Below are 22,387 nucleotides of genomic sequence, written 5' to 3' on the forward strand. Positions count from 1 at the left end.
AGCTGCTGCCTTGACAGGAACTAATGGGGATCCATAATAAACCCCAGGAAGAGTAGCTGCTGCCTTGGCAGGAACTAATGGGGATCCATAATAAACCCCAGGAATAGTAGCTGCTGCCTTGGCAGGAACTAATGGGGATCCATAATAAACCCCAGGAAGAGTAGCTGCTGCCTTGGCAGGAACTTATGGGGATCAATAATAAACCCCAGGAAGAGTAGCTGCTGCCTTGGCAGGAACTAATGGGGATCCATAATAAACCCCAGGAAGAGTAGCTGCTGCCTTGACAGGAACTAATGGGGATCCATAAATAACCCCAGGAAGAGTAGCTGCTGCCTTGACAGGAACTAATGGGGATCCATAATAAACCCCAGGAAGAGTAGCTGCTGCCTTGTCAGGAACTAATGGGGATCCATAATAAACCCCAGAAAAAGTAGCTGCTGCCTTGACAGGAACTAATGGGGATCCATAATAAACCCCAGGAAGAGTAGCTGCTGCCTTGGCAGGAACTAATGGGGATCCATAATAAACCCCAGGAATAGTAGCTGCTGCCTTGGCAGGAACTAATGGGGATCCATAATAAACCCCAGGAAGAGTAGCTGCTGCCTTGGCAGGAACTTATGGGGATCAATAATAAACCCCAGGAAGAGTATCTGCTGCCTTGGCAGGAACAAATGGGGATCCATAATAAACCCCAGGAAGAGTAGCTGCTGCCTTGGCAGGAACTAATGGGGATCCATAATAAACCCCAGGAAGAGTAGCTGCTGCCTTGGCAGGAACTAATGGGGATCCATAATAAACTCCAGCAAGAGTAGCTGCTGTCTTGGCAGGAACTAATGGGGATCCATAATAAACCCCAGGAATAGTAGCTGCTGCCTTGGCAGGAACTAATGGGGATCCATAATAAACCCCAGGAAGAGTAGCTGCTGCCTTGACAGGAACTAATGGGGATCCATAATAAACCCCAAGAAGAGTAGCTGCTGCCTTGGCAGGAACTTATGGGGATCAATAATAAACCCCAGGAAGAGTATCTGCTGCCTTAGCAGGAACTAATGGGGATCCATAATAAACCCCAGGAAGAGTAGCTTCTGTCTTGGCAGGAACTAATGGGGATCCATAATAAACCCCAGGAAGAGTAGCTGCTGCCTTGGCAGGAACAAATGGGGATCCACAATAAACTCCAGTAAGAGTAGCTGCTGCCTTATTTACCACAAAACACGATAGTGATAAAAGTGGCGCATGCCGGCAGTCAACCACATAACCTCCCACTCTGAGCCAGTGTTGTTGTTTATGTATGTAGCTGGTGAGCTAAGCTGTAGCATTAGCCATGTCTTTCAAAAGGAGACAACTCCCACTCTGAGCCAGTGTTGTTGTTTATGTATGTAGCTGGTGAGCTAAGCTGTAGCATTAGCAATGTCTTTCAAAAGGAGACAACTCACCAATGTGGAAATTCTGGATATTCTTTTAAATTCTGACAATTAGTCTGAGTATGCAAGTCTGGAATCAGATTCTGACAGTGAAGAGCTGCCCTCCAACCTTGTAGCCATTGAGAACCCTGAATCTGAGGACTCCTTGTCCACTGAAGAAGTTCCCTTTGAAGATGCTGGTGGTGATGGAGGCAGACAGACAGTGGATGAAGTACAGGAGGTCTGTGGTAGCTGGAAGGCCTCCAGCCATTTCACCCCTCCTGGCCCTGCTGTTTGCTTTGATGTGTCCCAGTCTGGAGTGCAAATCCCCTTCCCAGTGCTTCACGTTGTTTCTGACAGAGGAGCTGGTGGGAGACATAGTAGAGGAGACCAATCACTATACCTTGGAGCTACAGGAGAAGAGAGAGTCAGGAGTGAGGGGGAAACTCGCTAAATGGTTAACAACCACAATTAGTGAAATGTATACCTTCCTGGTGGCAATCATTCCCATGGGGATAGTAAAGAATAACTCCCTAAGAGAATACTGGAGCTCAGATCCTATGTTTGCAACTCCCTTCTTTGCCACCCTTGGGGAGTCCGGGGTCCGTGGCTCCTCATCTCAGCAAGGGACACACTTTGTACAGTTGAAGCCAGAAGTTTACATACACTTAGGTTGGTGTCATTAAAAATAGTTTTTCAACCACTCCACAAATGTCTTGTTAACAAACTATAGTTTTGGCAAGTCGGTTAGGACATCTACTTTGTGCATGACACAAGTAATTTTTCCAACATTTGTTTACAGACAGATTATTTCACTTATAATTCACTGTATCACAATTCCAGTGGCTCAGAAGATTACATACACTAAGTTGACGGTGCCTTTAAACAGCTTGGAAAATTCCAGAAAATTATGTCATGACTTTAGAAGCATCTGATGGGCTAATTGATATCATTTGAGTCAATTGGAGGTGTACCTGTGGATGTATTTCAAGGCCTGCCTTCAAACTCAGTGCCTCTTTGCTTGACATCATGGGAAAATCTAAAGAAATCAGCCAAGACCTCAGAGAAAACATTGTAGACTTCCACAAGTCTGGTTCATCCTTGGGAGCCATTTCCAAGCGCCTGAAGGTACCACGTTCATCTGTATAGTAGTACGCAAGTATAAACACCATGGGACCATGCAGCCGTCATACCGCTCTTGAATGAGACGCGTTCTGTCTCCTAGAGATGAATGTACTTTGGTGCGAAAAGTGCAAATCAATCCCAGAACAACAGCAAAGGACCTTGTGAAGATGCTGGGGGAAACAGGTACAAACGTATCTATATCCACAATAAAACAAGTCCTATATCAACATAACCTGAAAGGCCACTCAGCAAGGAAGAAGCCACTGCTCCAAAACCGCCATAAAAGCCAGTCTACAGGTTGCACCATCCCAACCGTGAAGCATGGGGGTGGCAGCATCAGGTTGTGAGGGTGCTTTGCTGCAGGAGGGACTGGTGCACTTCACAAAATAGATGCCATCTTGAGGGAGGAAAATTATGACGATATATTGAAGCAACATCTCAAGACATCTGTCTGGAAGTTAAAGCTTGGTCGCATATGGGTCTTCCAAATGGACAATGACCCCAAGCATACTTCCAAAGTTGTGGCAAAATGGCTTAAAGACAACAAAGTAAAGTATTGGAGTGGCCATCACAAAGCCCTTACCTCAACCCTATAGAACATTTGTGGACAGAACTGAAAAATTGTGTACTAGCAAGGAGGCCTACAAACCTGACTCAGTTACACCAGCTCTGTCAGGAGGAATGGGCCAAAATTTACCCAACTTATTGTGGGAAGCTTGTGGAAGACTACCCGAAACGTTTGACTCAAGTTAAACAATTTAATTCAATGCTACCAAATACTAATTGAGTGTATGTAAACTTCTGACCCACTGGGAATGTGATGAAAGAAATGAAAGCTGAAATAAATAATTCTCTCTGCTGTTATTCTGTGGTGATCCTAACTGACCTAAAACAGGGAATTTGTACTAGGATTAAATGTCAGGGATTGTGAAAAATTGAGTTTAAATGTTTTTGGCCAAGGTATATGTACATTTTAAATTTCTGACTTCAACTGTATGTGGACAATTGTTACAGCAGTTCCACACTCTTCCAGCATCTGGAGACTTTTATCTCCCTCACCAACTTCAAACATCAGCTATCTGAGCAGCTAACCGATCGCTGCAGCTGTACATAGTCTATTGGTAAATAGCCCACCCATTTTCACCTACCTCATCCCCATACTGTTTTTATTTATTTACTTTTCTGCTCTTTTGCACACCAATATCTCTACCTGTACATGACCATCTGATCATTTATCACTCCAGTGTTAATCTGCAAAATTGTAATTATTCGCCTACCTCCTCATGCCTTTTGCACACATTGTATATAGACTCCCCCTTTGTTTTCTACTGTGTTATTGACTTGTTAATTGTTTACTCCATGTGTAACTCTGTGTTGTCTGCTCACACTGCTATGCTTTATCTTGGCCAGGTCGCAGTTGCAAATGAGAACTTGTTCTCAACTAGCCTACCTGGTTAAATAAAGGTGAAATAAATACATTTAAAAAAATACAAAAATCTGCTCTCCAACAGGGCCTGTGGCACAGTCAGGTCGAACAGGAAGGGGATGCCGGCATTCAGATGCAGACAGGGGAGGTGGAGGGGAGTGGAACGGTCAACAGCTGGCAGTAAAGTGGCTTGACAAACGAGACGTTTCATGTCCTCTCCACTGTCCATACAGCAACCATGTCGGCCACAGGGAAGGTGGACCACCTGACGGGAGAGATAAAAATCAAACCAGACTGTGTACTTGACTATAACGTTAAAACGGAGGCAGTGGATAGGGCGGACATGATAAACAGCTTTGTGGAATGCACTCAGAAAACGACCATCGCCGCTGCCCTCAATGTTCACCGCCAACTAACAGATGAATAAGGTCTTTTTTGTATTTGGATGTGCAGTTCACATGAAAATGACAGAAACGATTCATGTAATAAAGGCACTTACTTTTGATAGAAACGCAGCCTGGATTTGAACCAGGGTGTCTGTAGTGACGCCTCTAGCACTGAGACGCTGTGCCTTAGACATCTGCGCCACTTAGGAGTCGTAAGGCCAGGGTAGCTTCGAAATACAACACACGCTAATACTTCTCCGAGGCAATTAGCATTGTTTTACAGGGAATATACACAAATATATTGCTCCCTACATACAGTGAGCTACATTAGAAACGACATGCAGAAACTATTATAACGTATTAAGGCACTTTGTTAGAAACTCACACATTTCCAAAGTTAACATTGGTAACGAAAACAAGGACTGCAATGCGGGCAACAGACAGAAAATGTGAACACGTGTGCAGATCCTGTTCTGACAGGACATGAAGCTAATGTCTGACTTGAACTGCACTTGCGAAGTGTTTGGGGAATTTTGTCTGGGTCAGAAATGTCCAAAGAAATGTATTGTCCACAAAAGTAAAAATGACTACTTTGATGTGAATGAATGAGCATGAATGAATGAGCACACCTCAATTCAAAGTGTTATTAGAAAATAAAAACTTGTTCCAAACTTCTACTAGTGAGTAATTAAGATGGGTTTCTCTCAACCTTGGTGTGATGTGTTGATGATATGTCCACTGAAAAAACGTGTTCTTTCTCTCTCTCCCCCCCTCATCCCAAAGCAGGTACTCAGACAGGCGAGGTGATCCCAATCATCTCCAGGAGTAACATTAAGGAGTTTAAAGACAGTTTCTCCAATGAGAACTTTGACTTCCGCAACAACCCAAACATCACCTTCTTCGTCTATGTCAGCAACTTCACCTGGCCCATCAAGATACAAGTAGGTGACATGAGACACACACCCCCAACCCCACCCCCTCCGATGTGTGGGGGTGTAGAGTGGTGCTCCAGCAGCTAACCTCTAGATGTGTGGGGGTGTAGAGTGGTGCTCCAGCAGCTAACCTCTAGATGTGTGGGGGTGTAGAGTGGTGCTCCAGCAGCTAACCTCTAGATGTGTGGGGGTGTAGAGTGGTGCTCCAGCAGCTAACCTCTAGATGTGTGGGGGTGTAGAGTGATGCTCCAGCAGCTAACCTCTAGATGTGTGGTTTGGTAATGTGGACAGCCTAGCTATCTAATGGTTTGGTAATGTGGACAGCCTAGCTATCTAATGGTTTGGTAATGTGGACAGCCTAGCTATCTAATGGTTTGGTAATGTGGGGAGCCTAGCTATCGAACGGTTTGGTAATGTGGGGAGCCTAGCTATCGAACGGTTTGGTAATGTGGACAGCCTAGCTATCGAACGGTTTGGTAATGTGGGGAGCCTAGCTATCGAACGGTTTGGTAATGTGGACAGCCTAGCTATCTAACGGTTTGGTAATGTGGGGAGCCTAGCTATAGAACGGTTTGGTAATGTGGGGAGCCTAGCTATCGAACGGTTTGGTAATGTGGACAGCCTAGCTATCGAACGGTTTGGTAATGTGGGGAGCCTAGCTATCGAACGGTTTGGTAATGTGGACAGCCTAGCTATCTAACGGTTTGGTAATGTGGACAGCCTAGCTATCGAACGGTTTGTTAATGTGGGGAGCCTAGCTATCTAATGGTTTGGTAATGTGGGGAGCCTAGCTATCTAACGGTTTGGTAATGTGGGGAGCCTAGCTATCGAACGGTTTGGTAATGTGGGGAGCCTAGCTATCTAACGGTTTGGTAATGTGGGGAGCCTAGCTATCGAACGGTTTGGTAATGTGGGGAGCCTAGCTATCGAACGGTTTGGTAATGTGGGGAGCCTAGCTATCGAACGGTTTGGTAATGTGGGGAGCCTAGCTATCGAACGGTTTGGTAATGTGGACAGCCTAGCTATCGAACGGTTTGGTAATGTGGGGAGCCTAGCTATCGAACGGTTTGGTAATGTGGACAGCCTAGCTATCGAACGGTTTGGTAATGTGGGGAGCCTAGCTATCGAACGGTTTGGTAATGTGGGGAGCCTAGCTATCTAACGGTTTGGTAATGTGGGGAGCCTAGCTATCGAACGGTTTGGTAATGTGGGGAGCCTAGCTATCTAACGGTTTGGTAATGTGGGGAGCCTAGCTATCGAACGGTTTGGTAATGTGGGGAGCCTAGCTATCGAACGGTTTGGTAATGTGGGGAGCCTAGCTATCGAACGGTTTGGTAATGTGGGGAGCCTAGCTATCGAACGGTTTGGTAATGTGGACAGCCTAGCTATCGAACGGTTTGGTAATGTGGGGAGCCTAGCTATCGAACGGTTTGGTAATGTGGGGAGCCTAGCTATCGAACGGTTTGGTAATGTGGACAGCCTAGCTATTGAACGGTTTGGTAATGTGGACAGCCTAGCGGTTTAGACTAGTGGCGTGTTTTTCTACATTGTAGACATGGTGCAACGTTTGGTAGGCTCATGCCATGGTTGTCACATCTAGGGGAAGTGGAATAATAGGCTACAACGACTGCTGCTGATGCTGATGATGATGCTGATGATGATGCTGATGCTCCCCGCAAATGATACGTAACAACGCGCTGAGCTGCACCAATCAAAGCAGTGGAGCGTGATCCAAACCATTCATCTTTCACGATACATTCATTTGACTTGGTGAATACCAGTGTTTTGGACCTAACTTGCTTACCACTTTTTACACGTGGTTTCTTCCTTCACACTCTCCATGATTATGACCTCCTCATAAATATTTAATCAAATTCTTCATTTTATGTATGATTCCCTAGAAACAAGGGTGGGTCAACTTACCCCACTCTCCCCTACACTAATGTAATGAATACTCAGGGAGAAAAAGTTATAGATTCACACGCCGAGCGCGGCAGATGTTTATTAAGTCATCGCAGAAGGCAGGAATCGTGGTCACAGGCCGGCAATGGTCAAACACAGGTAAGCAGTCAAAAACAAACAATACCTCACAACCATACAAACAGAAAGAACTGAACTACATAGGGAGCTGATGAGACCAGGTGAGAAACCAACACAGGTAAAATCAATGAACAAACATTAAATACAGCGCTACGTTCCAGAACACGAAGAAACAGAGCTACGTTCTAGAACACAAAGATACAGGGATACGTTCCAGAACACAAAGATACAGGGATACGTTCCAGAACACAAAGATACAGGGATACATTCCAGAACACAAAGACACAGGGATACGTTCCAGAACACAAAGAAACAAGGCTATGTTCCAGAACACAAAGATACAAGGCTACGTTCCAGAACACAAAGATACAAGGCTACGTTCCAGAACACAAAGATACAAGGCTACGTTCCAGAACACAAAGATACAAGGCTACGTTACAGAACACAAAGATACAAGGCTACGTTCCAGAACACAAAGATACAGGGATACGTTCCAGAACACAAAGATACAGGGATCCGTTCCAGAACACAAATATACAAGGCTACGTTCCAGAACACAAAGATACAGGGATACGTTCCAGAACACAAAGATACAAGGCTACGTTCCAGAACACAAAGATACAGGGATACGTTCCAGAACACAAAGATACAGGGATACGTTCCAGAACACAAAGATACACGGATACGTTCCAGAACACAAAGATACAAGGCTATGTTCCAGAACACAAAGATACAGGGATGTGTTCCAGAACACAAAGATACAAGGCTACGTTCCAGAACACAAAGAAACAGAGCTACTTTCTAGAACACAAAGAAACAGAGCTACGTTCTAGAACACAAAGAAACAGAGCTACGTTCTAGAACACAAAGAAACAGAGATATGTTCTAGAACACAAAGCAACAGAGCTACGTTGTAGAACACAAAGCAACAATGCTACGTTCCAGAACACAAAGAAGCAGAGCTACGTCATAGAACACAAAGCAACAGAGCTACGTTCTAGAACACAAAGAAACAGAGCTACGTTCCAGAACACATAGAAACAGGGCTACGTTCCAGAACACAAAGAAACAAGGCTACGTTCCAGAACACAAAGATACCGGGATACATTCCAGAACACAAAGATACAAGGCTACGATCCAGAACACAAAGATACAAGGCTACGATTCAGAACACAAAGATACAGGGATACGTTCCAGAACACAAAGATACGGGGATACGTTCTAGAACACAAAGATACAGGGATACGTTCCAGAACACAAAGATACAGGGATACGTTCCAGAACACAAAGATACAGGGATACGTTCCAGAACACAAAGATACAGGGATACGTTCCAGAACACAAAGATACAGGGATACGTTCCAGAACACAAAGATACAGGGATACGTTCCAGAACACAAAGATACAGGGATACGTTCCAGAACACAAAGATACAGGGATACGTTCCAGAACACAAAGACACAGGGATACGTTCCAGAACACAGACACATGGATACGTTCCAGAACACAAAGAAACAAGGCTACGTTCCAGAACACAAAGAAACAAGGCTACGTTGCAGAACACAAAGATACATGGCTACGTTCCAGAACACAAAGATACAAGGCTACGTTCCAGAACACAAAGATACAAGGCTACGATCCAGAACACAAAGATACAGGGATACGTTCCAGAACACAAAGATACAGGGATACGTTCTAGAACACAAAGATACAGGGATACGTTCCAGAACACAAAGATACAGGGATACGTTCCAGAACACAAAGATACAGGGATACGTTCCAGAACACAAAGATACAAGGCTACGTTCCAGAACACAAAGATACAGGGCTACGTTCCAGAACACAAAGATACAGGGATACGTTCCAGAACACAAAGATACAGGGATACGTTCCAGAACACAAAGATACAGGGATACGTTCCAGAACACAAAGACACAGGGATACGTTCCAGAACACAGACACATGGATACGTTCCAGAACACAAAGAAACAAGGCTACGTTCCAGAACACAAAGAAACAAGGCTACGTTGCAGAACACAAAGATACAAGGCTACGTTCCAGAACACAAGAATACATGGCTACGTTCCAGAACACAAAGATACAAGGCTATGTTCCAGAACACAAAGATACAAGGCTACGATCCAGAACACAAAGATACAGGGATACGTTCCAGAACACAAAGATACAGGGATACGTTCTAGAACACAAAGATACAGGGATACGTTCCAGAACACACAGATACAGGGCTACGTTCCAGAACACAAAGATACAGGGATACGTTCCAGAACACAAAGATACAGGGATACGTTCCAGAACACAAAGATACAGGGATACGTTCCAGAACACAAAGATACAGGGATACGTTCCAGAACACAAAGAAACAAGAACACAAGGTTTACTAAGAAAAGAAAAGCAGAACCTTACAGCTAAATTGTATTAGTGGAGTGCCTTTGTTACAACTATGAAACAAAAAGCATTTGAACACGGTAACAGCTTCTTTTTACATTGACAAAAAAAATAAAAATAGCCGAATCACCAAGATGCACTGTTAAATGATGAAAACATCAGTGCCTAACCCTCATTATAAGCACCAAGTGTACTTGATTATTAGTGAAAATCAGCACAAAAGCAATAGCATTTCAATTTAGTACAGGCTTAACTGAATCAACAACAGAGACAGAATACAATATGTAATGTTATTATATAGTCAGAGGAACGGAAGCTTGTGAGTGAGTTGCTAATGTTATTATTTATTATATATTTTTTACTTTTTACCCCTTTTTCACCACAATTTCAAGATATCCAATTGGTAATTAGTCTTGTCCCATTGTTGCAACTCCCCTACCGACTCAGAGAGGCGAAGGTCTAGAGCCGTGCGTCCTCCAAAACACGACCCTGCCAAGCCACACTGTTTCTTGACACACTGCTCTCTTAAACCGGAAGCCAGCCACATACCAACGTGTCGGAGGAAACACAGTCAAGCTGGCGACCGAAGTCAGCTTCCAGGCGCCCGGCCCGCCACAAGGACCAATTTTGCGCCCCGTCACGGGTCTCCCGGTCACTGCCGGAAGGGATCGAACCCGGGTCTGTAGTGCGATAATCAGCCCGTAGCATTGTCATGTCCTTGTTCTATCTGACGGTCCCCTCCTGTCTCAGTGTTTCATGTGGTGGTGGCAGCGGGCACCTGCTCAGTGTGCATCGTTCTGGCTATTTTGCGCTTAAGCCTTGGAGGTGTAGGTTCCGTCTGAGACTCAGAATCAGAAGAACGATCGTCAGAGATGTGACAATTCATTGATTGGGTTTAGTGGATTGATATAGGGTAAATATCATTTAGAGGTTAGAATTAGAATAGATCAATTCAAAAGATTGGCCCTGTTCTTCATTCACAACCGATGATGACAGAATTCTGCATCGTTCGCTTCTCATCGACTCTGCAACTCACCCATTCAATCCCTACCGCTCCATCATTACTTTATTTATGTCATCTCTTGTATGTGTGAAATGAGGTTTGGTATAGTTATAGTGATTATCAACTGGGCACGGCACCATCAACTACTTTGGGAGAAGGAGCGGAGCAGGCCCTACTGTCGGGAAAATGAGGGGCAACGGGGGTATACCATTCCAGAAATGACATGCCCTCCTAAAACTGGTTCTGACTCCAGTTGTGTTTGTGATATTGAGATTCTAACACTGATATTATGTTATATAGACTGATTTAGGAAAGACGGAGGGGGCATGACTTTCAAAAGGGCAGAGTAATACCAGTCTTTCTCTCTGTCTCTGTCTTTCTCGCTGTCTGTCTCTTAACCCGTCTCTGTCAACCTGTCTGTCAGCCTGTCTGTCTTTCTCTCTGTCTGTCTGCCTGTCTGTCTTTCTCTCTGTCTGTTAACATGTCTGTCTGTCTGCCTGTCTGTCTTTCTCTCTGTCTGTTAACATATCTGTCTGCCTGTCTGTCTCTTTCTCTCTATGTTAACCTGTCTGTTTACTTGTCTCTCCTCTCCTCAGATTACCTTTTTGTCTGTTAACCTGTCTGTGTCTGAACATGTCTGTCTCTCTCCTCAGATTGCCTTCTCTCAGCACAGTAACTTCATGGATCTGGTGCAGTTCTTCGTCACATTCTTCAGGTGAGCGCCGCCTCTTCCTCCTCATTTCTTCCTCCTCCTGTTCATTATCCTCTTCCTCATCCTTCTCCTCTTCAGATATTCAGATTACAAAGTTAACATTTTCCTAATATAACTTTCAGATATTTTAATACCTGATCAATTAGTCTTCTAATTAATGAGTTATTCTTTACCTCACGTTAGTCTCATTCCAAACGTGGTAAATTGTTGGTTATTTGCACGAACCCAGTCTTCACTATGAATCATCCATACATCAATTGGGTTAATCTTTTATTTACTAACTAACTAAATAATCACGGAAATGCATAAACAAACAGTAGATATGGTTACAAGGAAATGATAGGGGAATGTGCCCTAGTGGGCTAAACCGGCATGGCGGCTTGGTGGACAAAAGGGAAGTGGGGGTCGACTGAGATAAAAGACACTAGAAAGTTGATAATTATGACAATTGAAATGCTAATCCTTTGCACATGAATGCTCACTCATTCATATATATTTACGCTCAGTGTGTCGTCGTGATCTCTGTTGGAAAGTTTGTTTCTGTTGGAGAGTTTGTCCTCTCTCTCTCTCTCTCTCGCTCTCTCTCTCAATTCAATTCAAGGGGCTTTATTGGCATGGGAAACATGTTAACATTGCCAAAGCAAGTGAGGTAGATAATATACAAAAGTGAAATAAACAATCAAATTAACAGTAAACAATACCTACACTAACTAGCCCTGTTCATCTGTTACAGTAGTCTCCCTACACTAACTAGCCCCGTTCATCTGTTACAGTTGTCAACCTACACTAACTAGCCCCGTTCATCTGTTACAGTTGTCAACCTACACTAACTAGCCCCATTCATCTATTACAGTAGTCAACCTACACTAACTAGCCCCATTCATCTATTACAGTTGTCCCCCTACACTAACTAGCCCCATTCATCTATTACAGTAGTCAACCTACACTAACTAGCCCCATTCATCTATTACAGTAGTCAACCTACACTAACTAGCCCCATTCATCTATTACAGTTGTCCCCCTACACTAACTAGCCCCATTCATCTATTACAATAGTCAACCTACACTAACTAGCCCCGTTCATCTATTACAGTAGTCAACCTACACTAACTAGCCCCATTCATCTGTTATAGTAGTCAACCTACACTAACTAGCCCCGCAGCCCAGTAGTCAACCTACACTATTACAGTTGTCCCCCTACACTAACTAGCCCCATTCATCTATTACAGTAGTCAACCTACACTAACTAGCCCCATTCATCTGTTACAGTAGTCAACCTACACTAAATAGCCCCATTCATCTATTACAGTAGTCAACCTACACTAACTAGCCCCATTCATCTATTACAGTTGTCCCCCTACACTAACTAGCCCCATTCATCTATTACAGTAGTCAACCTACACTAACTAGCCCCATTAATCTATTACAGTTGTCCCCCTACACTAACTAGCCCCATTCATCTATTACAGTAGTCAACCTACACTAACTAGCCCCATTCATCTATTACAGTTGTCCCCCTACACTAACTAGCCCCATAAATCTATTACAGTAGTCAACTTACACTAACTAGCCCCATTCATCTTTTACAGTAAGTCAACCTACACTAACTAGCCCCGTTCATCTATTACTGTAGTCAACCTACACTAACTAGCCCCATTCATCTATTACAGTAGTCAACCTACACTAACTAGCCCCATTCATCTATTACAGTTGTCCCCCTACACTAACTAGCCCCATTCATCTATTACAGTAGTCAACCTACACTAACTCGCCCTGTTCATCTATTACAGTAGTCAACTTATGCTAACTAGCCCCATTCATCTATTACAGTAGTCAACTTATACTAACTAGTCCCATTCATCTATTACAGTAGTCAACCTACACTATCTAGCCCCATTCATCTATTACAGTTGTCCCCCATTTGGCCCCGTTCATCTATTACAGTAGTCAACCTACACTAACTAGCCCCATTCATCTGTTACAGTAAGTCAACCTACACTAACTAGCCCCATTCATCTGTTACAGTAGTCAACCTACACTAACTAGCCCCATTCATCTATTACTGTAGTCAACCTACACTAACTAGCCCCATTCATCTATTACAATAGTCAACCTACACTAACTAGCCCCGTTCATCTATTACAGTAGTCAACCTACACTAACTAGCCCCATTCATCTATTACAGTTGTCCCCCTACACTAACTAGCCCTGTTCATCTATTACAGTAGTCAACCTACACTAACTAGCCCCATTCATCTATTACAGTTGTCCCCCTACACTAACTAGCCCTGTTCATCTATTACAGTAGTCAATCTACACTAACTAGCCCCATTCATCTATTACAGTAGTCAACCTACACTAACTAGCCCCGTTCATCTATTACAGTAGTCAACCTACACTAACTAGCCCCATTCATCTATTACAGTAGTCAACCTACACAAACTAGCCCCATTCATCTATTACAGTAGTCAACCTACACTAACTAGCCCTATTCATCTATTACAGTAGTCTCCCTACACAAACTAGCCCCGTTCATCTATTACTGTAGTCAACCTACACTAACTAGCCCCATTCATCTATTACAATAGTCAACCTACACTAACTAGCCCCGTTCATCTATTACTGTAGTCAACCTACACTAACTAGCCCCATTCATCTATTACTGTAGTCAACCTACACTAACTAGCCCCATTCATCTATTACAATAGTCAACCTACACTAACTAGCCCCGTTCATCTATTACAGTAGTCAACCTACACTAACTAGCCCCATTCATCTATTACAGTAGGCCCCCTACACTAACTAGCCCCATTCATCTATTACAGTTGTCCCCCTACACTAACTAGCCCCATTCATCTATTACAGTAGTCAACTTACACTAACTATCCCCATTCATCTTTTACAGTAAGTCAACCTACACTAACTAGCCCCGTTCATCTATTACTGTAGTCAACCTACACTAACTAGCCCCATTCATCTATTACAGTAGTCAACCTACACTAACTAGCCCCATTCATCTATTACAGTAGTCAACCTACACTAACTAGCCCCATTCATCTATTACAGTTGTCCCCCTACACTAACTAGCCCCATTCATCTATTACAGTAGTCAACCTACACTAACTAGCCCCGTTCATCTATTACAGTAGTCAACCTACACTAACTAGCCCCATTCATCTATTACAGTTGTCCCCCTACACTAACTAGCCCTGTTCATATATTACAGTAGTCAACCTACACTAACTAGCCCTGTTCATCTATTACAGTAGTCAACTTATGCTAACTAGCCCCATTCATCTATTACAGTAGTCAACTTATACTAACTAGTCCCATTCATCTATTACAGTTGTCCCCCTACACTAACGAGCCCTGTTCATCTATTACAGTAGTCAACCTACACTAACTAGCCCTGTTCATCTATTACAGTAGTCAACCTACACTAACTAACCCCATTCATCTATTACAGTTGTCCCCCTACACTAACTAGCCCTGTTCATCTATTACAGTAGTCAACCTACACTAACTAGCCCCATTCATCTATTACAGTTGTCCCCCTACACTAACTAGCCCTGTTCATCTATTACAGTAGTCAATCTACACTAACTAGCCCCATTCATCTGTTACAGTAGTACACCTACACTAACTAGCCCCATTCATCTGTTACAGTAAGTCAACCTACACTAACTAGCCCCATTCATCTGTTACAGTAGTCAACCTACACTAACTAGCCCCATTCATCTATTACAGTTGTCCCCCTACACTAACTAGCCCTGTTCATCTATTACAGTAGTCAATCTACACTAACTAGCCCCATTCATCTATTACAGTAGTCAACCTACACTAACTAGCCCCATTCATCTATTACAGTAGTCAACCTACACTAACTAGCCCCATTCATCTATTACAGTAGGCCCCCTACACTAACTAGCCCCATTCATCTATTACAGTAGTCAACCTACACTAACTAGCCCTATTCATCTATTACAGTAGTCTCCCTACACAAACTAGCCCCGTTCATCTATTACAGTATTCAACCTACACTAACTAGCCCCATTCATCTGTTACAGTAAGTCTTCCTACACTAACTAGCCCCATTCATCTGTTACAGTAGTCAACCTACACTAACTAGCCCCATTCATCTATTACTGTAGTCAACCTACACTAACTAGCCCCATTCATCTATTACAATAGTCAACCTACACTAACTAGCCCCATTCATCTATTACTGTAGTCAACCTACACTAACTAGCCCCATTCATCTATTACAATAGTCAACCTACACTAACTAGCCCCATTCATCTATTACAGTAGTCAACCTACACTAACTAGCCCTATTCATCTATTACAGTAGTCTCCCTACACAAACTAGCCCCGTTCATCTATTACAGTAGTCAACCTACACTAACTAGCCCTGTTCATCTATTACAGTAGTCAACCTACACTAACTAACCCCATTCATCTATTACAGTTGTCCCCCTACACTAACTAGCCCTGTTCATCTATTACAGTAGTCAACCTACACTAACTAGCCCCATTCATCTATTACAGTTGTCCCCCTACACTAACTAGCCCTGTTCATCTATTACAGTAGTCAATCTACACTAACTAGCCCCATTCATCTGTTACAGTAGTACACCTACACTAACTAGCCCCATTCATCTGTTACAGTAAGTCAACCTACACTAACTAGCCCCATTCATCAATTACAGTTGTCCCCCTACACTAACTAGCCCTATTCATCTATTACAGTAGTCTCCCTACACAAACTAGCCCCGTTCATCTATTACAGTATTCAACCTACACTAACTAGCCCCATTCATCTGTTACAGTAAGTCTTCCTACACTAACTAGCCCCATTCATCTGTTACAGTAGTCAACCTACACTAACTAGCCCCATTCATCTGTTACAGTAGTCAACCTACACTAACTAGCCCCATTCATCTATTACTGTAGTCAACCTACACTAACTAGCCCCATTCATCTATTACAATAGTCAACCTACACTAACTAGCCCCATTCATCTATTACAATAGTCAACCTACACTAACTAGCCCCATTCATCTATTACTGTAGTCAACCTACACTAACTAGCCCCATTCATCTATTACAATAGTCAACCTACACTAACTAGCCCCATTCATCTATTACATTAGTCAACCTACACTAACTAGCCCCGTTCATCTATTACAGTAGTCAACCTACACTAACTAGCCCCATTCATCTATTACAGTAGTCAACCTACACTAACTAGCCCCATTCATCTATTACAGTAGTCAACCTACACTAACTAGCCCTATTCATCTATTACAGTAGTCTCCCTACACAAACTAGCCCCGTTCATCTATTACAGTAGTCAACCTACACTAACTAGCCCCATTCATCTGTTACAAATAAGTCAACCTACACTAACTATTCCCATTCATCTGTTACAGTAGTCAACCTACACTAACTAGCCCCATTCATCTGTTACAGTAGTCAACCTACACTAACTAGCCCCATTCATCTATTACAATAGTCAACCTACACTAACTAGCCCCGTTCATCTATTACAGTAGTCAACCTACACTAACTAGCCCCATTAATCTATTACAGTTGTCCCCCTACACTAACTAGCCCCGTTCATCTATTACAGTAGTCAACCTACACTAACTAGCCCCATTCATCTATTACAGTAGGCCCCCTACACTAACTAGCCCCATTCATCTATTACAGTTGTCCCCCTACACTAACTAGCCCCATTCATCTATTACAGTAGTCAACCTACACTAACTAACCCCATTCATCTATTACAGTTGTCCCCCTACACTAACTAGCCCTGTTCATCTATTACAGTAGTCAACCTACACTAACTAGCCCCATTCATCTATTACAGTTGTCCCCCTACACTAACTAGCCCTGTTCATCTATTACAGTAGTCAATCTACACTAACTAGCCCCATTCATCTGTTACAGTAGTACACCTACACTAACTAGCCCCATTCATCTGTTACAGTAAGTCAACCTACACTAACTAGCCCCATTCATCTGTTACAGTAGTCAACCTACACTAACTAGCCCCATTCATCAATTACAGTTGTCCCCCTACACTAACTAGCCCTATTCATCTATTACAGTAGTCTCCCTACACAAACTAGCCCCGTTCATCTATTACAGTATTCAACCTACACTAACTAGCCCCATTCATCTGTTACAGTAAGTCTTCCTACACTAACTAGCCCCATTCATCTGTTACAGTAGTCAACCTACACTAACTAGCCCCATTCATCTATTACTGTAGTCAACCTACACTAACTAGCCCCATTCATCTATTACAATAGTCAACCTACACTAACTAGCCCCATTCATCTATTACTGTAGTCAACCTACACTAACTAGCCCCATTCATCTATTACAATAGTCAACCTACACTAACTAGCCCCATTCATCTATTACAGTAGTCAACCTACACTAACTAGCCCTATTCATCTATTACAGTAGTCTCCCTACACAAACTAGCCCCGTTCATCTATTACAGTAGTCAACCTACACTAACTAACCCCATTCATCTATTACAGTTGTCCCCCTACACTAACTAGCCCTGTTCATCTATTACAGTAGTCAACCTACACTAACTAGCCCCATTCATCTATTACAGTTGTCCCCCTACACTAACTAGCCCTGTTCATCTATTACAGTAGTCAATCTACACTAACTAGCCCCATTCATCTGTTACAGTAGTACACCTACACTAACTAGCCCCATTCATCTGTTACAGTAGTCAACCTACACTAACTAGCCCCATTCATCTATTACTGTAGTCAACCTACACTAACTAGCCCCATTCATCTATTACAATAGTCAACCTACACTAACTAGCCCCATTCATCTATTACTGTAGTCAACCTACACTAACTAGCCCCATTCATCTATTACAATAGTCAACCTACACTAACTAGCCCCATTCATCTATTACATTAGTCAACCTACACTAACTAGCCCCGTTCATCTATTACAGTAGTCAACCTACACTAACTAGCCCCATTCATCTATTACAGTAGTCAACCTACACTAACTAGCCCCATTCATCTATTACAGTAGTCAACCTACACTAACTAGCCCTATTCATCTATTACAGTAGTCTCCCTACACAAACTAGCCCCGTTCATCTATTACAGTAGTCAACCTACACTAACTAGCCCCATTCATCTGTTACAAATAAGTCAACCTACACTAACTATTCCCATTCATCTGTTACAGTAGTCAACCTACACTAACTAGCCCCATTCATCTGTTACAGTAGTCAACCTACACTAACTAGCCCCATTCATCTATTACAATAGTCAACCTACACTAACTAGCCCCGTTCATCTATTACAGTAGTCAACCTACACTAACTAGCCCCATTAATCTATTACAGTTGTCCCCCTACACTAACTAGCCCCGTTCATCTATTACAGTAGTCAACCTACACTAACTAGCCCCATTCATCTATTACAGTAGGCCCCCTACACTAACTAGCCCCATTCATCTATTACAGTTGTCCCCCTACACTAACTAGCCCCATTCATCTATTACAGTAGTCAACTTACACTAACTAGCCCCATTCATCTTTTACAGTAAGTCAACCTACACTAACTAGCCCCGTTCATCTATTACTGTAGTCAACCTACACTAACTAGCCCCATTCATCTATTACAGTAGTCAACCTACACTAACTAGCCCCATTCATCTATTACAGTAGTCAACCTACACTAACTAGCCCCATTCATCTATTACAGTTGTCCCCCTACACTAACTAGCCCCATTCATCTATTACAGTAGTCAACCTACACTAACTAGCCCTGTTCATCTATTACAGTAGTCAACCTACACTAACTAGCCCCATTCATCTATTACAGTTGTCCCCCTACACTAACTAGCCCTGTTCATCTATTACAGTAGTCAACTTATGCTAACTAGCCCCATTCATCTATTACAGTAGTCAACTTATACTAACTAGTCCCATTCATCTATTACAGTTGTCCCCCTACACTAACTAGCCCTGTTCATCTATTACAGTAGTCAACCTACACTAACTAGCCCCATTCATCTATTACAGTTGTCCCCCTACACTAACTAGCCCTGTTCATCTATTACAGTAGTCAATCTAAACTAACTAGCCCCATTCATCTGTTACAGTAGTACACCTACACTAACTAGCCCCATTCATCTGTTACAGTAAGTCAACCTACACTAACTAGCCCCATTCATCTGTTACAGTTGTCCCCCTACACTAACTAGCCCTGTTCATCTATTACAGTAGTCAATCTACACTAACTAGCCCCATTAATCTATTACAGTAGTCAACCTACACTAACTAGCCCCGTTCATCTATTACAGTAGTCAACCTACACTAACTAGCCCCATTCATCTATTACAGTAGGCCCCCTACACTAACTAGCCCCATTCATCTATTACAGTAGTCAACCTACACTAACTAGCCCCATTCATCTATTACAGTAGTCAATCTACACTAACTAGCCCCATTCATCTATTACAGTAGTCAACCTACACTAACTAGCCCTATTCATCTATTACAGTAGTCTCCCTACACAAACTAGCCCCGTTCATCTATTACAGTAGTCAACCTACACTAACTAGCCCCATTCATCTGTTACAGTAGTCAACCTACACTAACTAGCCCCATTCATCTATTACTGTAGTCAACCTACACTAACTAGCCCCATTCATCTATTACAATAGTCAACCTACACTAACTAGCCCCGTTCATCTATTACAGTAGTCAACCTACACTAACTAGCCCCATTCATCTATTACAGTTGTCCCCCTACACTAACTAGCCCTGTTCATCTATTACAGTAGTCAATCTACACTAACTAGCCCCATTCATCTGTTACAGTAGTACACCTACACTAACTAGCCCCATTCATCTGTTACAGTAAGTCAACCTACACTAACTAGCCCCATTCATCTGTTACAGTAGTCAACCTACACTAACTAGCCCCATTCATCTATTACAGTTGTCCCCCTACACTAACTAGCCCTGTTAATCTATTACAGTAGTCAGTCTACACTAACTAGCCCCATTCATCTATTACAGTAGTCAACCTACACTAACTAGCCCCGTTCATCTATTACAGTAGTCAACCTACACTAACTAGCCCCATTCATCTATTACAGTAGGCCCCCTACACTAACTAGCCCCATTCATCTATTACAGTAGTCAACCTACACTAACTAGCCCCATTCATCTATTACAGTAGTCAACCTACACTAACTAGCCCTATTCATCTATTACAGTAGTCTCCCTACACAAACTAGCCCCGTTCATCTATTACAGTATTCAACCTACACTAACTAGCCCCATTCATCTGTTACAGTAAGTCTTCCTACACTAACTAGCCCCATTCATCTGTTACAGTAGTCAACCTACACTAACTAGCCCCATTCATCTATTACTGTAGTCAACCTACACTAACTAGCCCCATTCATCTATTACAATAGTCAACCTACACTAACTAGCCCCATTCATCTATTACTGTAGTCAACCTACACTAACTAGCCCCATTCATCTATTACAATAGTCAACCTACACTAACTAGCCCCATTCATCTATTACAGTAGTCAACCTACACTAACTAGCCCTATTCATCTATTACAGTAGTCTCCCTACACAAACTAGCCCCGTTCATCTATTACAGTAGTCAACCTACACTAACTAGCCCTGTTCATCTATTACAGTAGTCAACCTACACTAACTAACCCCATTCATCTATTACAGTTGTCCCCCTACACTAACTAGCCCTGTTCATCTATTACAGTAGTCAACCTACACTAACTAGCCCCATTCATCTATTACAGTTGTCCCCCTACACTAACTAGCCCTGTTCATCTATTACAGTAGTCAATCTACACTAACTAGCCCCATTCATCTGTTACAGTAGTACACCTACACTAACTAGCCCCATTCATCTGTTACAGTAAGTCAACCTACACTAACTAGCCCCATTCATCTGTTACAGTAGTCAACCTACACTAACTAGCCCCATTCATCAATTACAGTTGTCCCCCTACACTAACTAGCCCTATTCATCTATTACAGTAGTCTCCCTACACAAACTAGCCCCGTTCATCTATTACAGTATTCAACCTACACTAACTAGCCCCATTCATCTGTTACAGTAAGTCTTCCTACACTAACTAGCCCCATTCATCTGTTACAGTAGTCAACCTACACTAACTAGCCCCATTCATCTATTACTGTAGTCAACCTACACTAACTAGCCCCATTCATCTATTACAATAGTCAACCTACACTAACTAGCCCCATTCATCTATTACTGTAGTCAACCTACACTAACTAGCCCCATTCATCTATTACAATAGTCAACCTACACTAACTAGCCCCATTCATCTATTACAGTAGTCAACCTACACTAACTAGCCCTATTCATCTATTACAGTAGTCTCCCTACACAAACTAGCCCCGTTCATCTATTACAGTAGTCAACCTACACTAACTAACCCCATTCATCTATTACAGTTGTCCCCCTACACTAACTAGCCCTGTTCATCTATTACAGTAGTCAACCTACACTAACTAGCCCCATTCATCTATTACAGTTGTCCCCCTACACTAACTAGCCCTGTTCATCTATTACAGTAGTCAATCTACACTAACTAGCCCCATTCATCTGTTACAGTAGTACACCTACACTAACTAGCCCCATTCATCTGTTACAGTAAGTCAACCTACACTAACTAGCCCCATTCATCTGTTACAGTAGTCAACCTACACTAACTAGCCCCATTCATCAATTACAGTTGTCCCCCTACACTAACTAGCCCTGTTCATCTATTACAGTAGTCAATCTACACTAACTAGCCCCATTCATCTATTACAGTAGTCAACCTACACTAACTAGCCCCGTTCATCTATTACAGTAGTCAACCTACACTAACTAGCCCCATTCAT

The 22,387-nt window shown here is 42.7% G+C and overlaps 1 protein-coding gene across 8 annotated transcripts in view; it reads left to right on the top strand.

Moving 5' to 3' along the window:
* The window catches only part of LOC110498653 (attractin), a 258,850-nt gene that overhangs the window by 188,622 nt on the left and 47,841 nt on the right, over positions 1 to 22,387 (top strand). For 6 of the 8 annotated variants that reach the window (XM_036955432.1, XM_036955429.1, XM_036955427.1 and 3 more), the window contains 2 exons: positions 5,124 to 5,281; positions 11,375 to 11,436. In XM_036955432.1, the coding sequence (XP_036811327.1) occupies positions 5,124 to 5,281; positions 11,375 to 11,436 (220 nt within the window). The remainder of the gene's footprint in view (positions 1 to 5,123; positions 5,282 to 11,374; positions 11,437 to 22,387) is intronic. The other 2 variants (XM_036955430.1, XM_036955428.1) reach the window with 1 other exon arrangement.

The sequence above is a fragment of the Oncorhynchus mykiss genome, chromosome 19 (assembly GCF_013265735.2).
Source record: "Oncorhynchus mykiss isolate Arlee chromosome 19, USDA_OmykA_1.1, whole genome shotgun sequence".
NCBI classification, from domain to species: Eukaryota; Metazoa; Chordata; class Actinopteri; order Salmoniformes; family Salmonidae; genus Oncorhynchus; species Oncorhynchus mykiss.